The sequence below is a fragment of the Pseudomyrmex gracilis genome, unplaced genomic scaffold (genome assembly GCF_002006095.1).
Source record: "Pseudomyrmex gracilis isolate BER0280 unplaced genomic scaffold, ASM200609v1 scaffold_509, whole genome shotgun sequence".
Lineage (NCBI taxonomy): Eukaryota > Metazoa > Arthropoda > Insecta > Hymenoptera > Formicidae > Pseudomyrmex > Pseudomyrmex gracilis.
In genome coordinates this window covers 35,014-52,512 of record NW_018021093.1, presented here as the reverse complement: position 1 = coordinate 52,512, position 17,499 = coordinate 35,014, and the positions used below count along the sequence as shown (strand labels likewise).

The 17,499-nt window shown below is 34.8% G+C and overlaps 2 protein-coding genes across 5 annotated transcripts; one reads left to right on the top strand and one right to left on the bottom strand.

The window, feature by feature from the left end:
* Window positions 1-924: 924 nt before the first annotated feature.
* Window positions 925-11,031, top strand: LOC109860923 (tudor domain-containing protein 7). Of its 4 annotated transcripts, none has more exons than XM_020440342.1 (17): window positions 925-1,003; window positions 3,117-3,207; window positions 3,788-3,996; window positions 4,479-4,633; window positions 4,726-4,825; window positions 4,945-5,235; window positions 5,309-5,452; window positions 5,540-5,884; window positions 5,972-6,172; window positions 6,245-6,496; window positions 6,599-6,841; window positions 8,114-8,434; window positions 8,524-8,744; window positions 9,026-9,227; window positions 9,299-9,408; window positions 9,522-9,673; window positions 9,757-11,031. In XM_020440342.1, exons 2-17 carry the CDS (start codon window positions 3,120-3,122, stop codon window positions 10,014-10,016), a joined length of 3,294 nt encoding a protein of 1,097 aa, XP_020295931.1. In that variant the 5' UTR covers window positions 925-1,003; window positions 3,117-3,119; the 3' UTR covers window positions 10,017-11,031. The 4 variants fall into 4 exon arrangements, with proteins under 4 accessions (XP_020295931.1, XP_020295930.1, XP_020295929.1 ...); XM_020440341.1 differs by having other exon boundaries at window positions 973-1,301; XM_020440340.1 differs by lacking the exon at window positions 925-1,003 and adding an exon at window positions 1,314-1,555.
* A 1,283-nt stretch (window positions 11,032-12,314) lies between these two features.
* On the bottom strand, window positions 12,315-17,025 carry LOC109860927 (jouberin-like). The gene is made up of 6 exons (XM_020440348.1): window positions 15,106-17,025; window positions 14,894-15,039; window positions 14,448-14,804; window positions 14,159-14,314; window positions 13,595-14,043; window positions 12,315-13,443 (listed from the first exon to the last, which is right to left on the bottom strand). The coding sequence occupies exons 1-6, from the start codon at window positions 16,652-16,654 to the stop codon at window positions 12,447-12,449; spliced, it is 3,654 nt and encodes a 1,217-aa protein (XP_020295937.1). The 5' UTR covers window positions 16,655-17,025; the 3' UTR covers window positions 12,315-12,446.
* Between the last annotated feature and the right edge of the window lie 474 nt (window positions 17,026-17,499).

Below are 17,499 nucleotides of genomic sequence, written 5' to 3'. Positions count from 1 at the left end.
GTGTAATAAATGGTAACCCTACACAGTCAATCGCTCGTGACTTTTTATCGTCTCTGGTTTCTTGGTTTCTTAGAAAATAGATTAGGCTAAGTCAGATTACATTAAGAGTAAGAAGTCCAGATAAAGTTTGTGTTTGACTTCCCAGATAACCAAGACTGAGTGAGCATATTTTGCAAGATCTGCAATAACACATTTATGCCAATCCAATGTAGCCAGCATTCAAACAATCTGTTATTTCAACTAGTGTCGACAGAAAAACAGAAAAAAAAAGAATTATAAATGTGTCATGTCGTGATATATTATTGCAAATATTATTGCATCAATCAAGCAGAACTTGCTCAAAAAATGTAGATTTGAAGCATAACGTGCTATTGTCATTTAATTCTTCATTTATTTCTATATTTTTGTTTTCTTTACATATTGTGCCTACATAATTCACTCACTATGATGACACAGCTGAGTGGAATCTGCTGCAAAGTGCTGATTAAATCTACGTGCATTGCTATCATTTGGCTATCGGGGTTGGTTGTAATCTCGTGTTATGTAAAACATACTACTAAAGCGATAAAGAGATTGGTTACCCTAAATCTTTCTCCAGAGTCGCTTATTGGTGTGCGTTATATATTTTTTTCTTTTTATGGGTTAAAAAATGTATATATATATATATATTCATACATATATATTAAAAATATATTCATACACAATGCAGAATATTTAATGCTAGTGATAAAATAGTTGGTTACACGATCAAATCTATTGCAAAAAAAAACGCGAATACAAAGCATATCTTATTGCGCGTGCGATGTCTAATTGAAAATAAGCCCGCGCTTGTCCAGGAAAAGTTTGCTCGTACATGTTTCTCTGATGCGATCATCTGATTGGTGGGTGTGAAAAGTTGCGACCTACTTTGCCACTTGGATAGGCTGTACGCTGGTAAAGAGGGAGGAGATCTCGATTTTGTCAGTGCTGGTCAGTACTGCGTACTACCAGTGGTATCAGGAAGGTGAGTTGGTGCATTTTTGCCGGTTTTTGCGAAACGTGAGTGTGTGCACGAAGAGTTTAGTCGGTAGTTTGTGTCGGTATTTTCTTCGAAGTAACATAGTCGAGAGCAAAAGACAAAAAGAGCATCGACAAAGCCGGGTTGACACCGGGTTTGATGCGTGTTGCATGAGCGCTCGGTGAGAGAAGGTCTCGGTGACGGTAGCTGATAACCCGATAGCCGATAGAATTCGATTGTTCAATCTGTCGTTTAACGACGACGACCAACGAGGTCTCATCGCGCGCGCAAGAGAGAAAGAGAGGTATAGAAGATACATTCCTACACGTAATCGCATTCCCCGTTTTCTAATGACCTCGTTATACACAATGGACATGTCCGTTTGCGTCTGCATGTTTTTTTCGCGAAATCGGTCGTCTAGTCGTCATGGAAGCTCATTACTAGTGGTATTGCAATTTTAGATATCGGAGGCGGTGCGCGATTCATCTCAATTTCGTTCGTTTGCACCGTTAAGTACAGCATATGGTAATAGAACGCCGGAAACGTCCCGATTGCAAGGTTGTGTTTATTTGTTCTTGACCCAATCTCAAACTTAGATTTTATTCAAGCGGAAATCGTGCGACTTCGTATTAGTCTTCTGGTACGCGACAGAATGTAGAACAAAATTACATGTTCATATGTTTCAAGTGCAAAAACCTGTTGGATTGAGGTAGAATAAAATGCGTGAGAAAAAAATATTGTGCCTTGATTGAATTCTATATATTTCGAATGTCGTGACAACAATTACGAATAAACAGTAAAGTAAATATCGCGAACAAATGTAGCAGCGATGGTTTGTAATAGGTAAAATGATTCTTTCGGACTGAAAGATATTTTTATATCTATGTACTGTGTTCTTTATATCTGCTGATATAAAAAAAGTTTCAATAGACTAATGAAGATTTAAAAGTGAGGAAAATAAGAGAATAGTAAATTTTAAACAAGATTAGTTTATAAAACTGCTTAAAAGATTAAATTAATAAATGTGAAAAAATACATATAACATATAGTTGTGAAAAAACTCTAGCGTGTAAGATCTTGTGTGTCTATACTGTGTTATATATAGCTTTTACACAATAAGTGCAAAATATGTTTTAAAGAATATTTACATTAAATTAAAAAATTTCTATATGATTATACAGAAAATATATAATGTTGCTTTATACAAACTTTAGCTCTATTTTATTCTCAAGAAGGAGAAATACCAAGTAGAAATAGTAATTTGTATTTATTTTTTATTTGTGTTATATGTTGCTTGCTCTCTACTTGCTTTATTCTCACACAATTATATCTTTCTTTCTGGCTATGGAATATATTATACAATCTTTCTGTTTATTAGCAGAACAAATGTAGATATTTAAAAGATATGTCTTGTGTACAAAATTGTCATGTTTCACTCGATAACAATGTTTTTACTTTTTTCCTTAATATATATTAAAAATAAACTTTTTTAATATTACAAATATTTATGTGTGTGAAGAAATATCAGTCTCTTTATTTTTTTATGAAAACAATTATAAAAAATTGTAAAAAAAGATATATTAATATAATTCATGTAATCAATATATATTAATTATTAATTCTATGTAATGCAATTACATATATAAATAACAAAGAAGAGTAATAAATGTGTCATATAAAAATATAGATACTTGTGCGATGTTAAATAATCTGTAAGTAAGTGACATAACAAGAAAAGTATTTATTGTTAAAGTACCTACATTTGAAATCGTTGAAAGCAGAAATTTTCAAAGATTTCTTGCTTTTTTCACGCTTCTTGTTTTGTGTGACTACTTGCTTATATTGATTTTGTTATATGTGTACAACTGTTTGTACTATCAAAATTATTTATAGCTATTTTTCCAGTTTTCTTTCTCTGATTATTGTCATTGTTTGTATATACATATATGCACATTATATCGATATCTACATATTACAAATTGTATTTTATACATAATGTATTTTAAATATTTGAATTAATATTTAAAATTATGTTTCTTTCTCTTTTTTGTTACTTTCTTATTTTAGAGTATATTTAACCGATATTTGAATATTTCTTATATTATTTCTTTTATGAAAGACCATGACGATGGATAAAAGCGAAGTCATAAAAAATCTGCGATCATGTTTGATATCGTGCAAAGGCGGTATTAAATTAACCAATTTAAGAGGTAAGAAAATTTCCTTAATCTTATTAATAATTAGTATTCTATATACAGGGTGTCCTACCTAACTTGAGCATCTTAAATATCTCGCTTATTTTTTATGATAGGAGGATGCCGAAAAGGGTCATTATTCAGTTCGAAGAGACAAATATTGTAATAAACAGGAAATTTTTTTCAAGATCATATTTTTTAAGATTTCAAGATCATTGTCAGTTTTTTAATCTGAAAGTACATATTTTTGTCCTCGCGATATGATAGGCAAGGTCAAGATAAATCCAAAAAGCTCTTGTTTATTACAGTATTCGTCTCCTCGAATTGAATAATGACCCTTTTCGGCATCCTCCTATCATAAAAAATGAGCAAGATATTTAGGATGCTCAAGTTAGGTGGGACACCCTGTATATAGATTATTATAATTCTTCTCTAATAATCTTTAATATATACAACCTGCGCTGTAATATCATCTTGAACACAATTACTTTAATTTTACTTATATTTTTATCAGCTAAATCATTAGCTAATTAATTCATTTTATTTTAAAGGATAAAAAATAAATATTAAGTTTGATAAGAGAATTTCTTTTTAGATGATTATCTCACAGTAGTGGGAGAAGCACTACCTTTTAGACAATTCGGATATTCTTCCGTGGAAGACTTTGTACGAAATATATCAGAAGTTTTGGTGACTAACAAAAATGGAGAATTATACGTGGAAGCTAAGCCGTCCGATACAACAGCGCATCTTACAAAATTAATAGCCCGACAGAAATCACGAAAAGTGAAACGACCCAAGAAAGTAACTATCAATACATTTCTGACAATTATATATATTTCTATTTCTGATAATTATATATATTTCTATTTCTGATAATTATATACTTTGATTAGTAAACTTTCACCAATAAGTAAAGGAGTGATCATTTTTTGATTTAAATGTTTTGTGACACACATACAAATCAAATAGTAATAATAATTTTTTATGGTCTTCAAGACCAAACAGATTTTATCTTAAACGTGTTTTATAATACTGTCATTTATACAAGATATATGAAGTGAACAATTAAAATAGGATTCTTTCTCTCCCCTCTCTTGTCTCTCTGTTTTCCTCTTTATCTCCCTCTCCTCCTTCTCTCTCTAACTGAGTGAATAAGTGAGTTAAAGTTAATTACAATATAATCGAAACACACACACACACACAAATAGTTTTTTTAATTTAAAAATATAATATATCACGTAAAAGTGAACTGTAATAGAATTCTTTTCTGTTTCGTTCAACAGGTTAATAAAGGATTCTTTCCTAGAAGAACTAACTTTAATAGCTCTCAACGCATACGTGCTAAGAGCAATTATGCTGATTCTTCTAGCTCCTTTATTAGATCAGCTTCGAACAAGAGTAATTCACACACTAATTATTCATCTACTGATTTATTCAGGTAGTCAAAAAAGACTCACGTATTATTATATATATTTTCCGTAAAAAGCATAAAAATCTATAACTAATATTATTTTATTTTATTTTTTTAAGACCACCACCACTTATGCAAACCATAATGCATCCACTGCCCAATTACAACAAACCAAGCTTTAGTTCTGGTACACCACCAGTGGCCTCTATCTCCACTAAAGTGAGTATAGATTTAAAAAAACTTTTAACGTTTTCAACTTGTACAGGTCGAAAACGCTATGAATATGTTTTACTAACTGTAGATTACACCGTTATTAATCGTACTTATTGTGATTTCAGAGACTGAATGACAAAATGACAAATCTTAATATAACAACAGCAAACCAAAGCATTAATCATAATCAGAATAATGAAAATTTAAAACCTAAAGTATTAATTGACAAATCAGCAACTGTGATACCTGTACAATCAAAAAAGACTGCGGAACAGAAACCTTCTAAATTAAGTGAAAGGCTGAAAATTACTCTTCCTAACTCAAGTTCTTCTCCTGTAACTTTGTCACCATCAATTGATAATTATAGCAATAATACTTCTTCAATCTATATTCCACCTACTTCTAATGTTTTGAAGGTAATAAACTGAGATCAACGATTTACTTGATCGAAGTATAAAATTTTTTGTAGAACTAAAGGTTTTCTTGTAGACCATATCGAAATCGAAACCTCTCGATCCTCGGCAAGAACTGGAATCATATGCCAGAGAATTGAATTTATCAACCCCAGTTTATTGGATATCCTCGAACAAAGAGAAACACTCGGCTAAGATCACTGTTTATGCCGGAGTGAGAGTAAACACACTGATTGAATTAAACATTATTAAAGCGGATCGTATTGGACATTCAATTATTATCAATTTTCACCGATGAATCTTACAGGTTGGCACCCAAACGTTCTCTACATATCCGGAACCTGCGGAATCTGAAGAAGAAGCTAAAAAGTCCGCGGCGCGAATAGCTCTAACAAGTTTCTCCAAGGAATCCTTAAACTTGAGAGTGACGACGACAGTCGACATGAAATTAGTAAAGGAACGTATCTTACAAATCGTGAACCAACACACAGCAGGAGTTTTCATGCATCAATTACCTGTTTATTATAACAAACAATATGGAGAAGCATTACCCGAGGATTGGCAGACGATTGTCAAGGAATCTGCGGAGATAAACAAAGAGAAAGGTGCTGGCGATTGGACGATACTTTGTCAATGTTCTTCAACTTCAAAAGTAATTTATAAATTGCATTTTCTTCGGTTTTATGTGAAAAAATATTTACGCGAAAATCGAATCAAATATTTTACTTTTTTTAATCAGTTCTCAGAAAGTAACTCGATGTCATCACATAATGCTCCTGATCATTCAATATCTTTTCCGTCTGACGAAAAGATACATTTGAAACCGATTGGACCCGTCGTACCTGGTCAGTTGACATTGCCTCACGATGCTATATGGGAAGTATACACCGCTTGCGTCATAAACACTACTGAAGTTTGGGTCAGATTCGGCGATGATAATGTGAATAGACTATGTTTCTTCAATTCTGTTTTTTTCTTTTGCTAAGCTTTTCACAGCTGTTTTTTTTTTTAGGAGAAGTTTGTTAATATGATGAACAACATGAGAAAATATTATAATAAAGTGAAAGAAGGTGTCTCGGAATGCGTTGTTGGTGATTTCTACGCTCTGCTCGAAGACGATAGTTGGCACAGAGTTCAATGCATAAATTTTGATTCCGAAACCGAAATGGCTGAAGTTCGGTTTATTGACGTAGGATATGAGGAAGTTTATAAATCCAATTTGCTTTATCCTTTAGAAAAGGAATTCTGTGCTCTTCCTATTCAAGTAATCTTTCGGCTTAGTCGTATTTTAGTATATTTAAGCACTTTATGTTAATAATATATCACGTCATATATGTGTATATTTGTTTATTGTTGTTGTATACAGGCGATGAGAGTATCTCTTCATGAATTGGAAGAGTTTTGCGATTGTGCCCAGGTAGTTGCGGAGGTCGAAAATTATCTTCTAGTCGAACAAATGTTTGTTGTTAAAGTACATAGTATGGACTTCGACAACTCGTACGCAACAGTAACTTTTTATGACACTAGCGACGATACTGTCGATATTAACATAAACGAACTTATATTCGACAAGTTATTAAATGACATTGACGTTGCGAGCAAAATACACGTAATTATCCAGTTCAAATCGCATTTTGTCAATAATCTGTAATTTTAATGTAATTCTTTTTTTAATTTTTTTGTTCATATATACAGGGTGTCCCAGAATTGCCGTACAATCTCTCGTAGGCAGATAGAAAGAATAAAACTGAGTCGAAAAGTCTTGAACCACTTTTTTCTATTATTTATAATAATAGAGTAATTATTGAGTAAATCAGGCCAATCAGCGCCGACCTTTAGCCAGGCGCACGTCAGTGAACTGCGCGGAGTGCTCACCAGGCGCGTTTTTAAGACTGGTAAAACTTCGGTGCAAAGACAAAGATAAGAGGGCCCTTTAATTAATAATAATAATAATAATAGTAATAATAATTATTATTATTATCATTATTATTATTATTGTTATTATTATTTATTTAAGGCAATTGGACAAAAGTGTTTAATGATTTTTTATTTGTATGCAAATTTAGAAACGAACACCTCTTCGAACTTTAACCGACATAAATTTGTTTGCAACATCTTCCAAATTTAAATTAATCAAAACATTTTTTTCAATTGATAATAAAGTTAGATCAGATGTTCTTTCCTGTGTCATGGTACTTCTTAAATAACTTTTAAGTCTTCTTAATACACTAAATGATCTTTCGGCACTCGCAACTCCGATAGGTAATGTTATGAATATTATAAATTTATAAATGTTTATCATGCACCGAGGGCCCGCAGATCCCGGGGCCCGTCGGTGCATCGCACCGGTTGCACCGACGTTAAATACGCCTATGGTGCTCACACACACCAGGCGCGTAACTCACTGACGTGCGTCTGGCTAAAGATCTGCGCTGATCGGCCTGATTTATTCTATAATTACTCCTGTATTATAAGTAACAGAAAAAAATGGTTCAGAACTTTTCGACTCAGTTTTACTCCTTCTACCTGCCTACGAGAGATTGTACGGCAACTCTGGGACACCTTGTATATAAATATATATATATATGTACTCTGTGTGTGTATGTGTGTAATGTATTCTGCCCAATGAAAGAATATCTTCGGACGAAAACTTGTCTTTGCGCATTTTTCCTGTTACAGAACGCGAAAAGTCCCCCTTTTTGCTATATTTGTGTAGCTGCTAGCGAGTGTTTCGCGTGCAACGTTCTTTGCCCGCTATGCTTCCCCTATGCGCAGATCAAGGATATTCTCTTACTGAAATGGTCAGAGTACACACGCACGCGCACGCGCACACACACACACACACACAAACACACACATAAAACATATTTAATTGTTTTAGCCGGGAAAATTAATTGAATTATATGTTACGCATTTATACGAGGATGGAAAGATATTTGCACAGCTAAATACGCTCGCTAAAATTCTTTTAGACGAAGCCATATCGCAAATATCCAAAAGCGATGCGTTCGTTAAAACAATCTCTTTTACGAAAACATACCTTGTGAAATGGTGCCAGAAATGGCACAGAGTGAGAGTAATAGACATTCCAAATAACGATGACGTAAAAATATTTTTTATTGACCACGGTCAAGTTATTATAACATCGAAACAATGTTTGTTGAACAGGTCTTCAAAGGCTCTTGAACGTATTCCTCCACAAGTAAGAAAATAAAATTAATTTTTTCTATATTAAATTTTCAAAGATAAAATTTATATATGCAAGTTTTTGTATATGTGTTATATAAACAGGCAGTGCAAATTTTTCTGCATAACGTCGATACTGAATCGCACAGAGGACAGTTTGTTGAAAGATTTCGCGAGTTGGTTTTGGATGAAGACCTTCTTCTCGCAAAGGTTGTCAAAGTCAGCGCGACCGGAGTCCCGATAGTAGAAATTTTTAAACGTATTGGACCTAGCAATATGTTAGCCTCTATAAATACATCATTGACTTTGGGCAACGAACTGTCAAAGTAAATATTCAGATCTACTTTTGTATATTCGAGTTGCAACCGCCATATTGAATTGACATTCGAAAAGTGAACCATTTTTGTAATTTGTGTTGAAATAAACTACTTTTATTTCACATTCCAGTATTTGACAGCATGTTTCAAATTTTCGTGATACGTAGATGTACAACAAAACATTTATGTGACATTTATATCTTGCTTACAATATTAATTCAATATAGTTGCAACATATAATGCTCAGAGACTTGAAGATACAAGTTTATCACTATTATTATATTTTTTAGAGTTAACGACGATTTAGTTAACAATAACGTCAAAGTCAAGAAACGCTTAGAACGCAAGGTTTCTCGTGTTCTCGAATCAGTCGGTAATTTACAACCACCCACAATTTCTGATATTCGTAAATACTTCGACGTTCACGTGATTTTAGTCGCGCATCCAGGACATTTCATTGTTCAACCGCTAAACGATGCAAGCCACTTGGAGGTATTCGTATGCGATCAATTATTTTAAGTAATCGTAGTAAATTTTACACTGGAATTTTATTTCGTTTCCAGGCAATGATAATCAATCTGCAAAAGAGTTGCAACTCATACAACGGTCCACCGGCAGAATCTGTTGGCAAAGGCAAACTTTACGCGGGAAAATTCAAGGATCAATGGCGCAGGTATACGACATATTATCTCATCAATTTTTTTTTGTTTTTTTATTGTTTTCTTTTTTTTTAGCAAATAACAATTTCTTCGATTAATATAATGACTCTCGAGTTTTTCTTTTCAGAGTATACGTTACCAATATCATCAGCGATAATGAAGTATCTGTGTATTTTTGCGACTTCGGAGATGTGACGATACTGCCACGCGACAGTTTACAGCCTTTAAAAAGCGAATTCTTGAAATTGCCGTATCAAGCAATAAAAGCTAAACTTGTCGGTAAGACAAAAGTATCTTTTTTTTCCGTAATAGTACATTAGTTTTATGTAAACAACTTTAACTCTGATTTTAATAACGATTAGGAATTGAACCAATAAATAGCGATTGGTCGGTGGAAGACTCACTTAGATTTAAAGACTTGGTGCTCAACAAAAATTTTGTTTCGGTTGTTGTCGAATCATCGTCTGACCATTACTCACCGGCTAACGGCGTTGTACTCGGTCTACAGTTAATCGACGTTAATACCCCAGAGGATATATACATCGATAGATTGTTAGTAGAAGAAAAACGTGCCAAATACACCGAAGGATACCCGTCTGCCTATCCCCATCCGTATAATTAACTGGCTAATTAATAGGTGAAGTACATTTTTTTTTTTTTTTTTTTTAATTTTCTTAGCTTTTTATCTTTTCATAGAATAATGTGTATTGATAAATCTGAAAAATATCAAATTTTGTGTTTCTATACAATATGATAATGCAATACATGTTATAAAGGATAACGCATACAGGCACATCCCGGAGTTCGTTACCTTTGGTTTCAGAAAAAATACTTATAAGTCGAAGCGCTGTGTTAAATTCAGAAAACAATACGGTTAGGACTGAGATAAAAACAGATTTTTAGTAAGTTCTGATAATGCATTCGCGCGTGATGTTGTATCAATACTGTCTGACTAATGCCTTAACATATAAAGATATAATTTTTTTGTATAAGAAAGCATTATTGGAACTTGGTGTATAAAAACTGATTGAGTGAGGTGGCAAGATAGCAACAGTTATTACAACTCATTGCGTGATAGCGCCTTGGCGTTGAAGAGACGTAACTCCGAAAGCAAATGATTGTAATTCGGGACGAAGAGCGATTCTATAATATACGTAAGCGCAAAGCGTCATCAAGTCGGGATATGCCTGTAAATGTTTACAAAGTTTAGCATAACATTTTTGTTTGTAATCATATTTCAATGTTTTTCCAAATTTTTTAATATTGGACGGCAAAACGAAAATTTAAGGCAAAATTAGTAGAGGTTTATTTTCATATTTCTATTTGCAATTATTTATCTACGTTAACATTTATTAGAAACTTTATTCTTTATACATTTGTTAGTATTACAGAAATGTGTGTTACTGTTATATTGCAACATACATAAAGTTACATTATTAGTTACGAAGAGGCCAAATTTTGCGATATAAATAATAACTTATATTTTTTTGGAAGCGTTAAGTATTTTTATTAGCAATGTTACTTTTTAGTTCCTTGTTCTGTACTTTTACAGAACTATCTCAAACGTACTATATAACATTGTGTATGTATATATATATGTGTGTGATGTTTAATATATATATATATATATACATATATACATATATACATATATACACATATATATGTGTATATACTATATATATGTATGTATATATATATATATGGTGTGTGTGCGTGTGCGCGCGCGCGCGCGCGCGTGTGTGTGTAAACAATTTAAAAAGAACAGTGCTAAAGACAATATTGGCTGTGTATATAATATGTATATGAATGTTTTCATTATAAGTACCTAAAAGCGAAACACATTCCGTATTTAAAGAAAATACAGGTAACCCTCGTCCGTTCCACAGAACTACCATGTTATATATATCACGTTATACGAAGTTTGCATAAGCTTGCATATTGAAAAAATAGAGTTAGACTTCATTTTATCACAATTTGTAAACCATATTATATTGAAGTTGTTCAAGTACCGCGTTATACGAAGTTTACCTGTATACAAATGTGTTCTCTCTTGGAACTAACAAGTATGTTTTATATATATATATATGTATATATATATATAAAATAGGAATATTACGTTACAAGACAGAATGTATATAAGAAAGTGAGAATGTATATTGAAAATTTGCTCTTTTTGTATGTCTACCAAGAAATTTCTAAGAGTTAAAGAACGAAAATATTGTGATTTCAAAATCCAGATTGTTATGAAAACAAAGACACTTGTAATAGAAAGTAGAGATTTTTAAGTGTTTATGTAAAGAGAGAAAAAAATTGATTTTTGAATTTATAGGTATATTTTTAAGCAGCTGATAAATGAAAAATAGACTTAATGAAAAAGACAGGTTTAAGATTCAAGGCTAAGCATCCTTACGTTACAAAAACTTGTCTTCTCTATTATTAACTTATATTAACTTGTTCATATTTTGTTTCGCGCATATGATAAATATTAAAATAACTCGAGGAAGAAGAGTTTTAAGTTTCAAATGTTCCTATTTTATAAAAGTTTGTTTCTTCTTTTTAAGTTGCTTATGTTTATTTTGTTTAAAACAACTTGAAAATTATTTTGCGATACAGTGTAATTATCTATGCAAAAGTAATAAAATTGAATTCTAAAATATCGATTTTACTCTTGCATTTAAGGAATATCATTTATATTATATAGCACAAAAAAAGTAATACACGTTTAAACATTATATATACTCTTAACTAACATGATCTGATTATTGGAATAGAAATTAGAATAATTTATTGCTATATCGAAAATGTATTCTTATATAGAAGAGAGAATTATTTGTAAAAGATACTTTTATTTTTCTATTGATTCTTAAAAACAAATAATATATATAAAATAAAGTTTATGTACAATATAATTCTTGTTATAGATTTTTTGTGTGTGCGTGTGTGTGTGCTTACATTCGAAAATATATTTCCTGTATACCAGTTATACGACGATGTACAGAAACATAAATTTGAATTTTATTATATTACAATAAAAAAACCTGAATATTACTTATTTTTTTATCACAAATGTAGCATTGCTAACTCGCGAACAATCGCTTTCGGACGCTAGTACTGAACTTGTATCTTCGACTTTCGTGGCGATTTGATTGACGTTTTTGTCAAAATCCGGCAGTTCTACGATGTACGTGCCAATGCTATCGGGAGAGCTTACACGTGACAAACTTGTTTGTTCAGACTGATTTGTCGAAATGTGAAAATCATATGAACGATTTTGATTGTTGGAACGAGTCGCGAGATCGGATCGTGCGTTATCGCTGCTTCCGAGATCGTTGTGAAGATTCGTGGAATTTGTGGTATTATCCGAATGAGATATGTTCTGTTGTTGAAGAGCAATGTTGCTGGACGCAGAAGACTTTGCATTTCTGAGATAAGCGTTTTCCCTGCATCCGTTTACATTTAGAATTTGTTCACCGTCTATAATGTCTTCGGAAAACATTGATTTTTTGGACAACATCGAGTCAATTTTCTGAATGATACAATGTAAACGGTCTCGGCTCCTCTCCTTCCAGCTTAGCTCCATGTCTCTCAAACGACGAAGTTTCGCCCAAGATTGTTCCTCATTTTCAATTTGAATTACTATGTGATCGACCGCGGGATTGTGCAACGATGAACGCATTTCTTTCGTCTTTCTGTCGACTTTGCTCTTCCAAAATGAAGAATGATCTAAAATATTGAAATTTACTTCCTTGGCGTCATGCTGAGCTTGCGTTGCATTTCCCGTAAGATTCAATCCAACATCACTACCGTCCACAGTTTTATTAAATCTCAAAACACGAACTGGTGTTGGACTGCCGAAGGTCGAAAATGCTAACACGTGGTCGTAGGGATGGTAATCCACACAGGTAACAACCGTTTTGCTCCGTCCGCCATTCGTATATTTGGCTACATGCTTACCTGTCTCAAGATTCCAGATGTTTAACACGGAATCCTCTCCGCCGCACAGAATCAGTCTTCCGCAGGGAGATATGCAAGCTTTCAATTGTATTCTGTAAAATAGAAAGAAAACATACTCAAAAAATAATTGAAAGACTTATAAATAAACAATAATTTTTCCTATTTTTAATGATAATTAAAAACTGAGAAAAAATAATGTAATAATAATATAACAATCTGATAATTTGTAAGCGATCGACGCACCTTTGATTGTTTAGCTGTTTATACTTCTGCAAGATTATACCGGTCGCGAGATCCAACATTCGCAAACCGTTGTCTCGCGAATGGATGAGAAGCCGGGACTCGAGAGGATGCAGGGCAATTGTATTTATAATGACACCTTCGATCTCGGAGATCTTCATCTGTCTCGAAAAACACCACTCCATCTTCGATGTCATTCTATTGTTTCGACGCACCGTCCAAAGGATGATCGATCCCACGCTGTCCGCCGTAATTAAGTTACCGTTTTTTTGAAATACCATAGAATTGACAAAACCCTCGTGACTTTCCAATTCTTGACTCAGTTCCCGCTTTTTCGATCTCTTGCTGTTTGCCCAAATGCGAACCACTCGATCATAACATCCCGTTGCCACAATTGTCGTCTTGCCAGGAACGTATTTTGCGCAATAGACATATGACGGATGTGGTAGAATCTATGAATAAATTTAGAACAAATAAAAATAAACGGTATCACGGTTTTACAGTTACTGTATTACAACCACAAAAAAATCTTATACAATTGAGTGATCTGTTTTACTCAAGCGTCACCTCGATATGCTGCACAATTTGGCTGTAAACGTTCCAGACACGCACCGTTTGATCTGCGGAAGTTGATAAAAGGCAGTGATCGTCGCTTGACCAGTTTAGAGAATACACAAAAGCCTTGTGTCCGAGAAATCGAACGTAGATTTTGCCAGACTTGACCTGAAATCAAGATAACATAATAGTTATCGAAGAACTTCATTTTGTTTGTTTTGTTCTTCATATATTCATATACTTGAATGAGATACTCCTCTTTTCTTATGCGCGATACTGCTTATCTGCGACATTAACGCACCTCGTAAACGACAATCGGATAAGCGTGCTCCTCGGAATGGACGCAGGCCAAATACTTGCCGTCGTTGCTGAAGGCAATGTAGAAGCAGCCGTTCTCGCTCGCTTCCGTCTCGAACATTTTCTCATTTGGAATTTTGCAAGATTGGGCGGCCAGTCGCGTCCATTTAACCAAACCGATCGAGTCCGAGGTATTACGCATCGAGATATCATGCAAATCGCTACGCGTATCGCTAAGATCGTTCAGCGACAGCTGTTGATAGAGCACAGGCTCTAGCTTCGGTAGCGGGACCGATGTCACCGTCACGAGGAGGCTGCTAGGATATTTGTCCCTGTTATTTGACTGCCACCAAGTGTATACCTACACAGCGATACAACGTAAAATTGTTGTATTACGTGCGCAAAATCTTGTAAATAATTATCAAAAATATAATAACTTGAATAATATACCTCACAGTTTTGTTTCTCGCGTTTCTTTAGATTTCGTTTGGGTCTGTAAAGCTGGAGTCGCACCTTCTTGTCTGTATGAAGAACGTTGTTGACTCCCACGGGTTTAAGAAAGGCCCAAGCAATTTTATACCAGCACCCTTCGCTGCCTAAAATTTATTTTTATAAAAAAGAAAGACAAAAAAAGGCATAAAAATTTGTGCCAAGAAACTTACCAACTTTATCGTAGCTGAGGCTCGCTTCGGCGAAGTTTAAGAGATCTATTACTTCGAACAGGATTACCACTTGATCATCGTCCTCGCATTTAGCGATCGCGTTGAAATCGTGCTCGAAGATAAGTTCCTCTTCCCAAACGGGAATCAACGATTTATTTTCCCTGAAGTCAAACTTGCCGGTGATCATAGGTTGAAGAAAAGCGGTGTCGTTTTCACGATTTTTCGTCGTGTTCGGCAGATATGAGCCTGTGCGAGCTTTCACAATGTGAACCTTCACCATCGGTCGTTTAGCGTTCAAGTAATCGTCCTCCAACACGTCCGCTCGATGAATCGTCACGGAAATATATTTTATTTCTTTATTGTTGTCTTTCGTCTCTTTTTTCTCCTGCTTTCGTTTCTTTCTGTTTTTCTTTCTAACTTTTGCGTCTGGTTCGATCGAAGAAGAATGCATATTTCTCGCGGACGAGCTGACGGCTGCATCGTCTTCAGAAGATTTCTTCTTAAATAACTCCCGTTTTCGTTCTCTCTTTTTTAATGGTTGATCCGACGTCGCTTCCGTCGATTTTTTGACACTCGTGGACGACCGATCCTCAGACGCAACCGAGCTCGATAGAAGATCGGTGATCTTTTCCAGACTCGTCGAGGATTCAAATTCCTCGACGCTGTTTTTTCGACTCTTTAAGAATCTTGTTTTCGAAGATCGATCGTCGCTTTCGTCCGCCACGAGACGTCGCCTGTTTGTCGCCTTCGCTACTTCCGTTCGGTGCTTCTGTAAAGATTTGCCGGACGTTACTCCAACATCCTCGACGCGCGAGCGATCGCTCATTTTTCTCATCTCGATCTTGGTGCTCTCCCGATTATGATCGGTCTCGATTCTAAGCACCTCGTCGTCGTTCTCAGACACGAACGCTGGATTGTCGAAGTGATAGATCTCGCTTTGCTGCGTGCTGATCCCGCGCGGAGCCGGGACTGGAGGTTTCCGCAAAGTTTCGATCAAAGGAACTGAACTGTTGGTTGTCTCGGGCAATTGGATCACACCGGTGTCCTTGGACCAACGTTTTCGCGGTGGTTTTTTGGGTCCTATTTCCGGAGTTTCTTCGTTTGCCACAGTGTTCCATTGCTTTCGACGTCGAGGTTTTTCCTCGGGAGATTTTCGCTTTTCTTTGTCGGGCGATTTAAACTCCTCTATTAAATCAAAGGATTCTGTTAATTCATCACGCGACTGTCTAAAACAAATTTCTTTCGACGATTTTTTGGTCCGATCAGAGGTGCGATTCTGACTCGGTGCGTCGCTCGCTCGCAAAGAAGACTTGGAACTTCCGGATGACTGTACAGAGAATCGTTTTGCTTTCTTAATGTCTGAGAGCTCAATAATATCAAGATCTTTGCTATCGTCTCGTTGTTGCCGGCTCTCGTTGTGAATGTCCACGACCACATCCAACGTTTTTGGCGATGTCGCGCTTTCTGTCGACAATTCCTTCAAGAAAGATGACACATTGCGCGATCTCGTTAATTTTCTGTTCTTCGCGGGCTCGGCGAATTTAGCCATTTCTTTTACTACGAATCTCTTTCCGAGACTGGCAAGATGGAAGAAGAATTAGGTCGTTTGTAAAAAAAAAACGTCGCGTGCGTTCTACTTGGAAGAATCGATCGATCACTCGTGCGGCTAAATTAACAAATACGCTCACGGCCAACATAAAAAAAGAGCAATTTCTCGCAGTAGTCTTTATTAAGAGTCACATTATCGCGGATGTAAATTCGTTGACTGCCACCTTGAAAGAACTGCACAGCAACTACTGCCGTTACCTTATAGCACACACGACAGGTGTGTGAGTACACTTAATATATACTGACCGGTAAATCGATCGATACGGTGATGGTTACGAATTTCGAGTTCGTTCGCAAACATTATCTTCACACGCGTTTTCTCGCAAAATTTCCAAGCGCAAATTCAGCGTTCCAATTTAAAAAAAATGATTTATTTATACATATATATTTTGATAACAATTTACTGATTGAAAAAAAAAAAATGAATTAATCTAATTGTTTAATTTCACGCGTTATTTATCAACTATTTCAATTTATAATCGCACCATTGACTCCGTTTTGCGTTGTATTCACTTCAATGTTATTTACTTGCAATTGTTGCGTCAATTCCTATACAGTAATAATTGATATTAAAAAAAATGTATATGTGTGCGTCCAAACAAATTGACTGACAAGGGAACCTCTCGAACCCGAAAATTCTGATTTTGATGAAACTTTGCACACATGTAAGGGAGGTAAATAGATGAGTATTGACATTTTCCGTTGCTGCTAAAAAACGGTTTTAAGGGATGAAATCACCCCTCATATGTAGAGCGGCTTTTCATTTTTCTCAATTTCTCTCGAAAA

Coding starts and splice junctions, on each gene's coding strand:
- LOC109860923 (XM_020440340.1), top strand. CDS start 1,520: ATGGTAATAGAACGCCGGAAACGTCCCGATTGCAAG. Junction 1,556..3,116: donor GGAAACGTCCCGATTGCAAG/GTTGTGTTTATT, acceptor CTTTTATGAAAG/ACCATGACGATGGATAAAAG. Junction 6,173..6,244: donor TCAGATTCGGCGATGATAAT/GTGAATAGACTA, acceptor TTTTTTTTTTAG/GAGAAGTTTGTTAATATGAT.
- LOC109860927 (XM_020440348.1), bottom strand. CDS start 16,654: ATGGCTAAATTCGCCGAGCCCGCGAAGAACAGAAAATTAACGAGATCG. Junction 15,040..15,105: donor CCTCAGCTACGATAAAGTTG/GTAAGTTTCTTG, acceptor AATAAATTTTAG/GCAGCGAAGGGTGCTGGTAT. Junction 14,315..14,447: donor ATCCGATTGTCGTTTACGAG/GTGCGTTAATGT, acceptor TCTTGATTTCAG/GTCAAGTCTGGCAAAATCTA.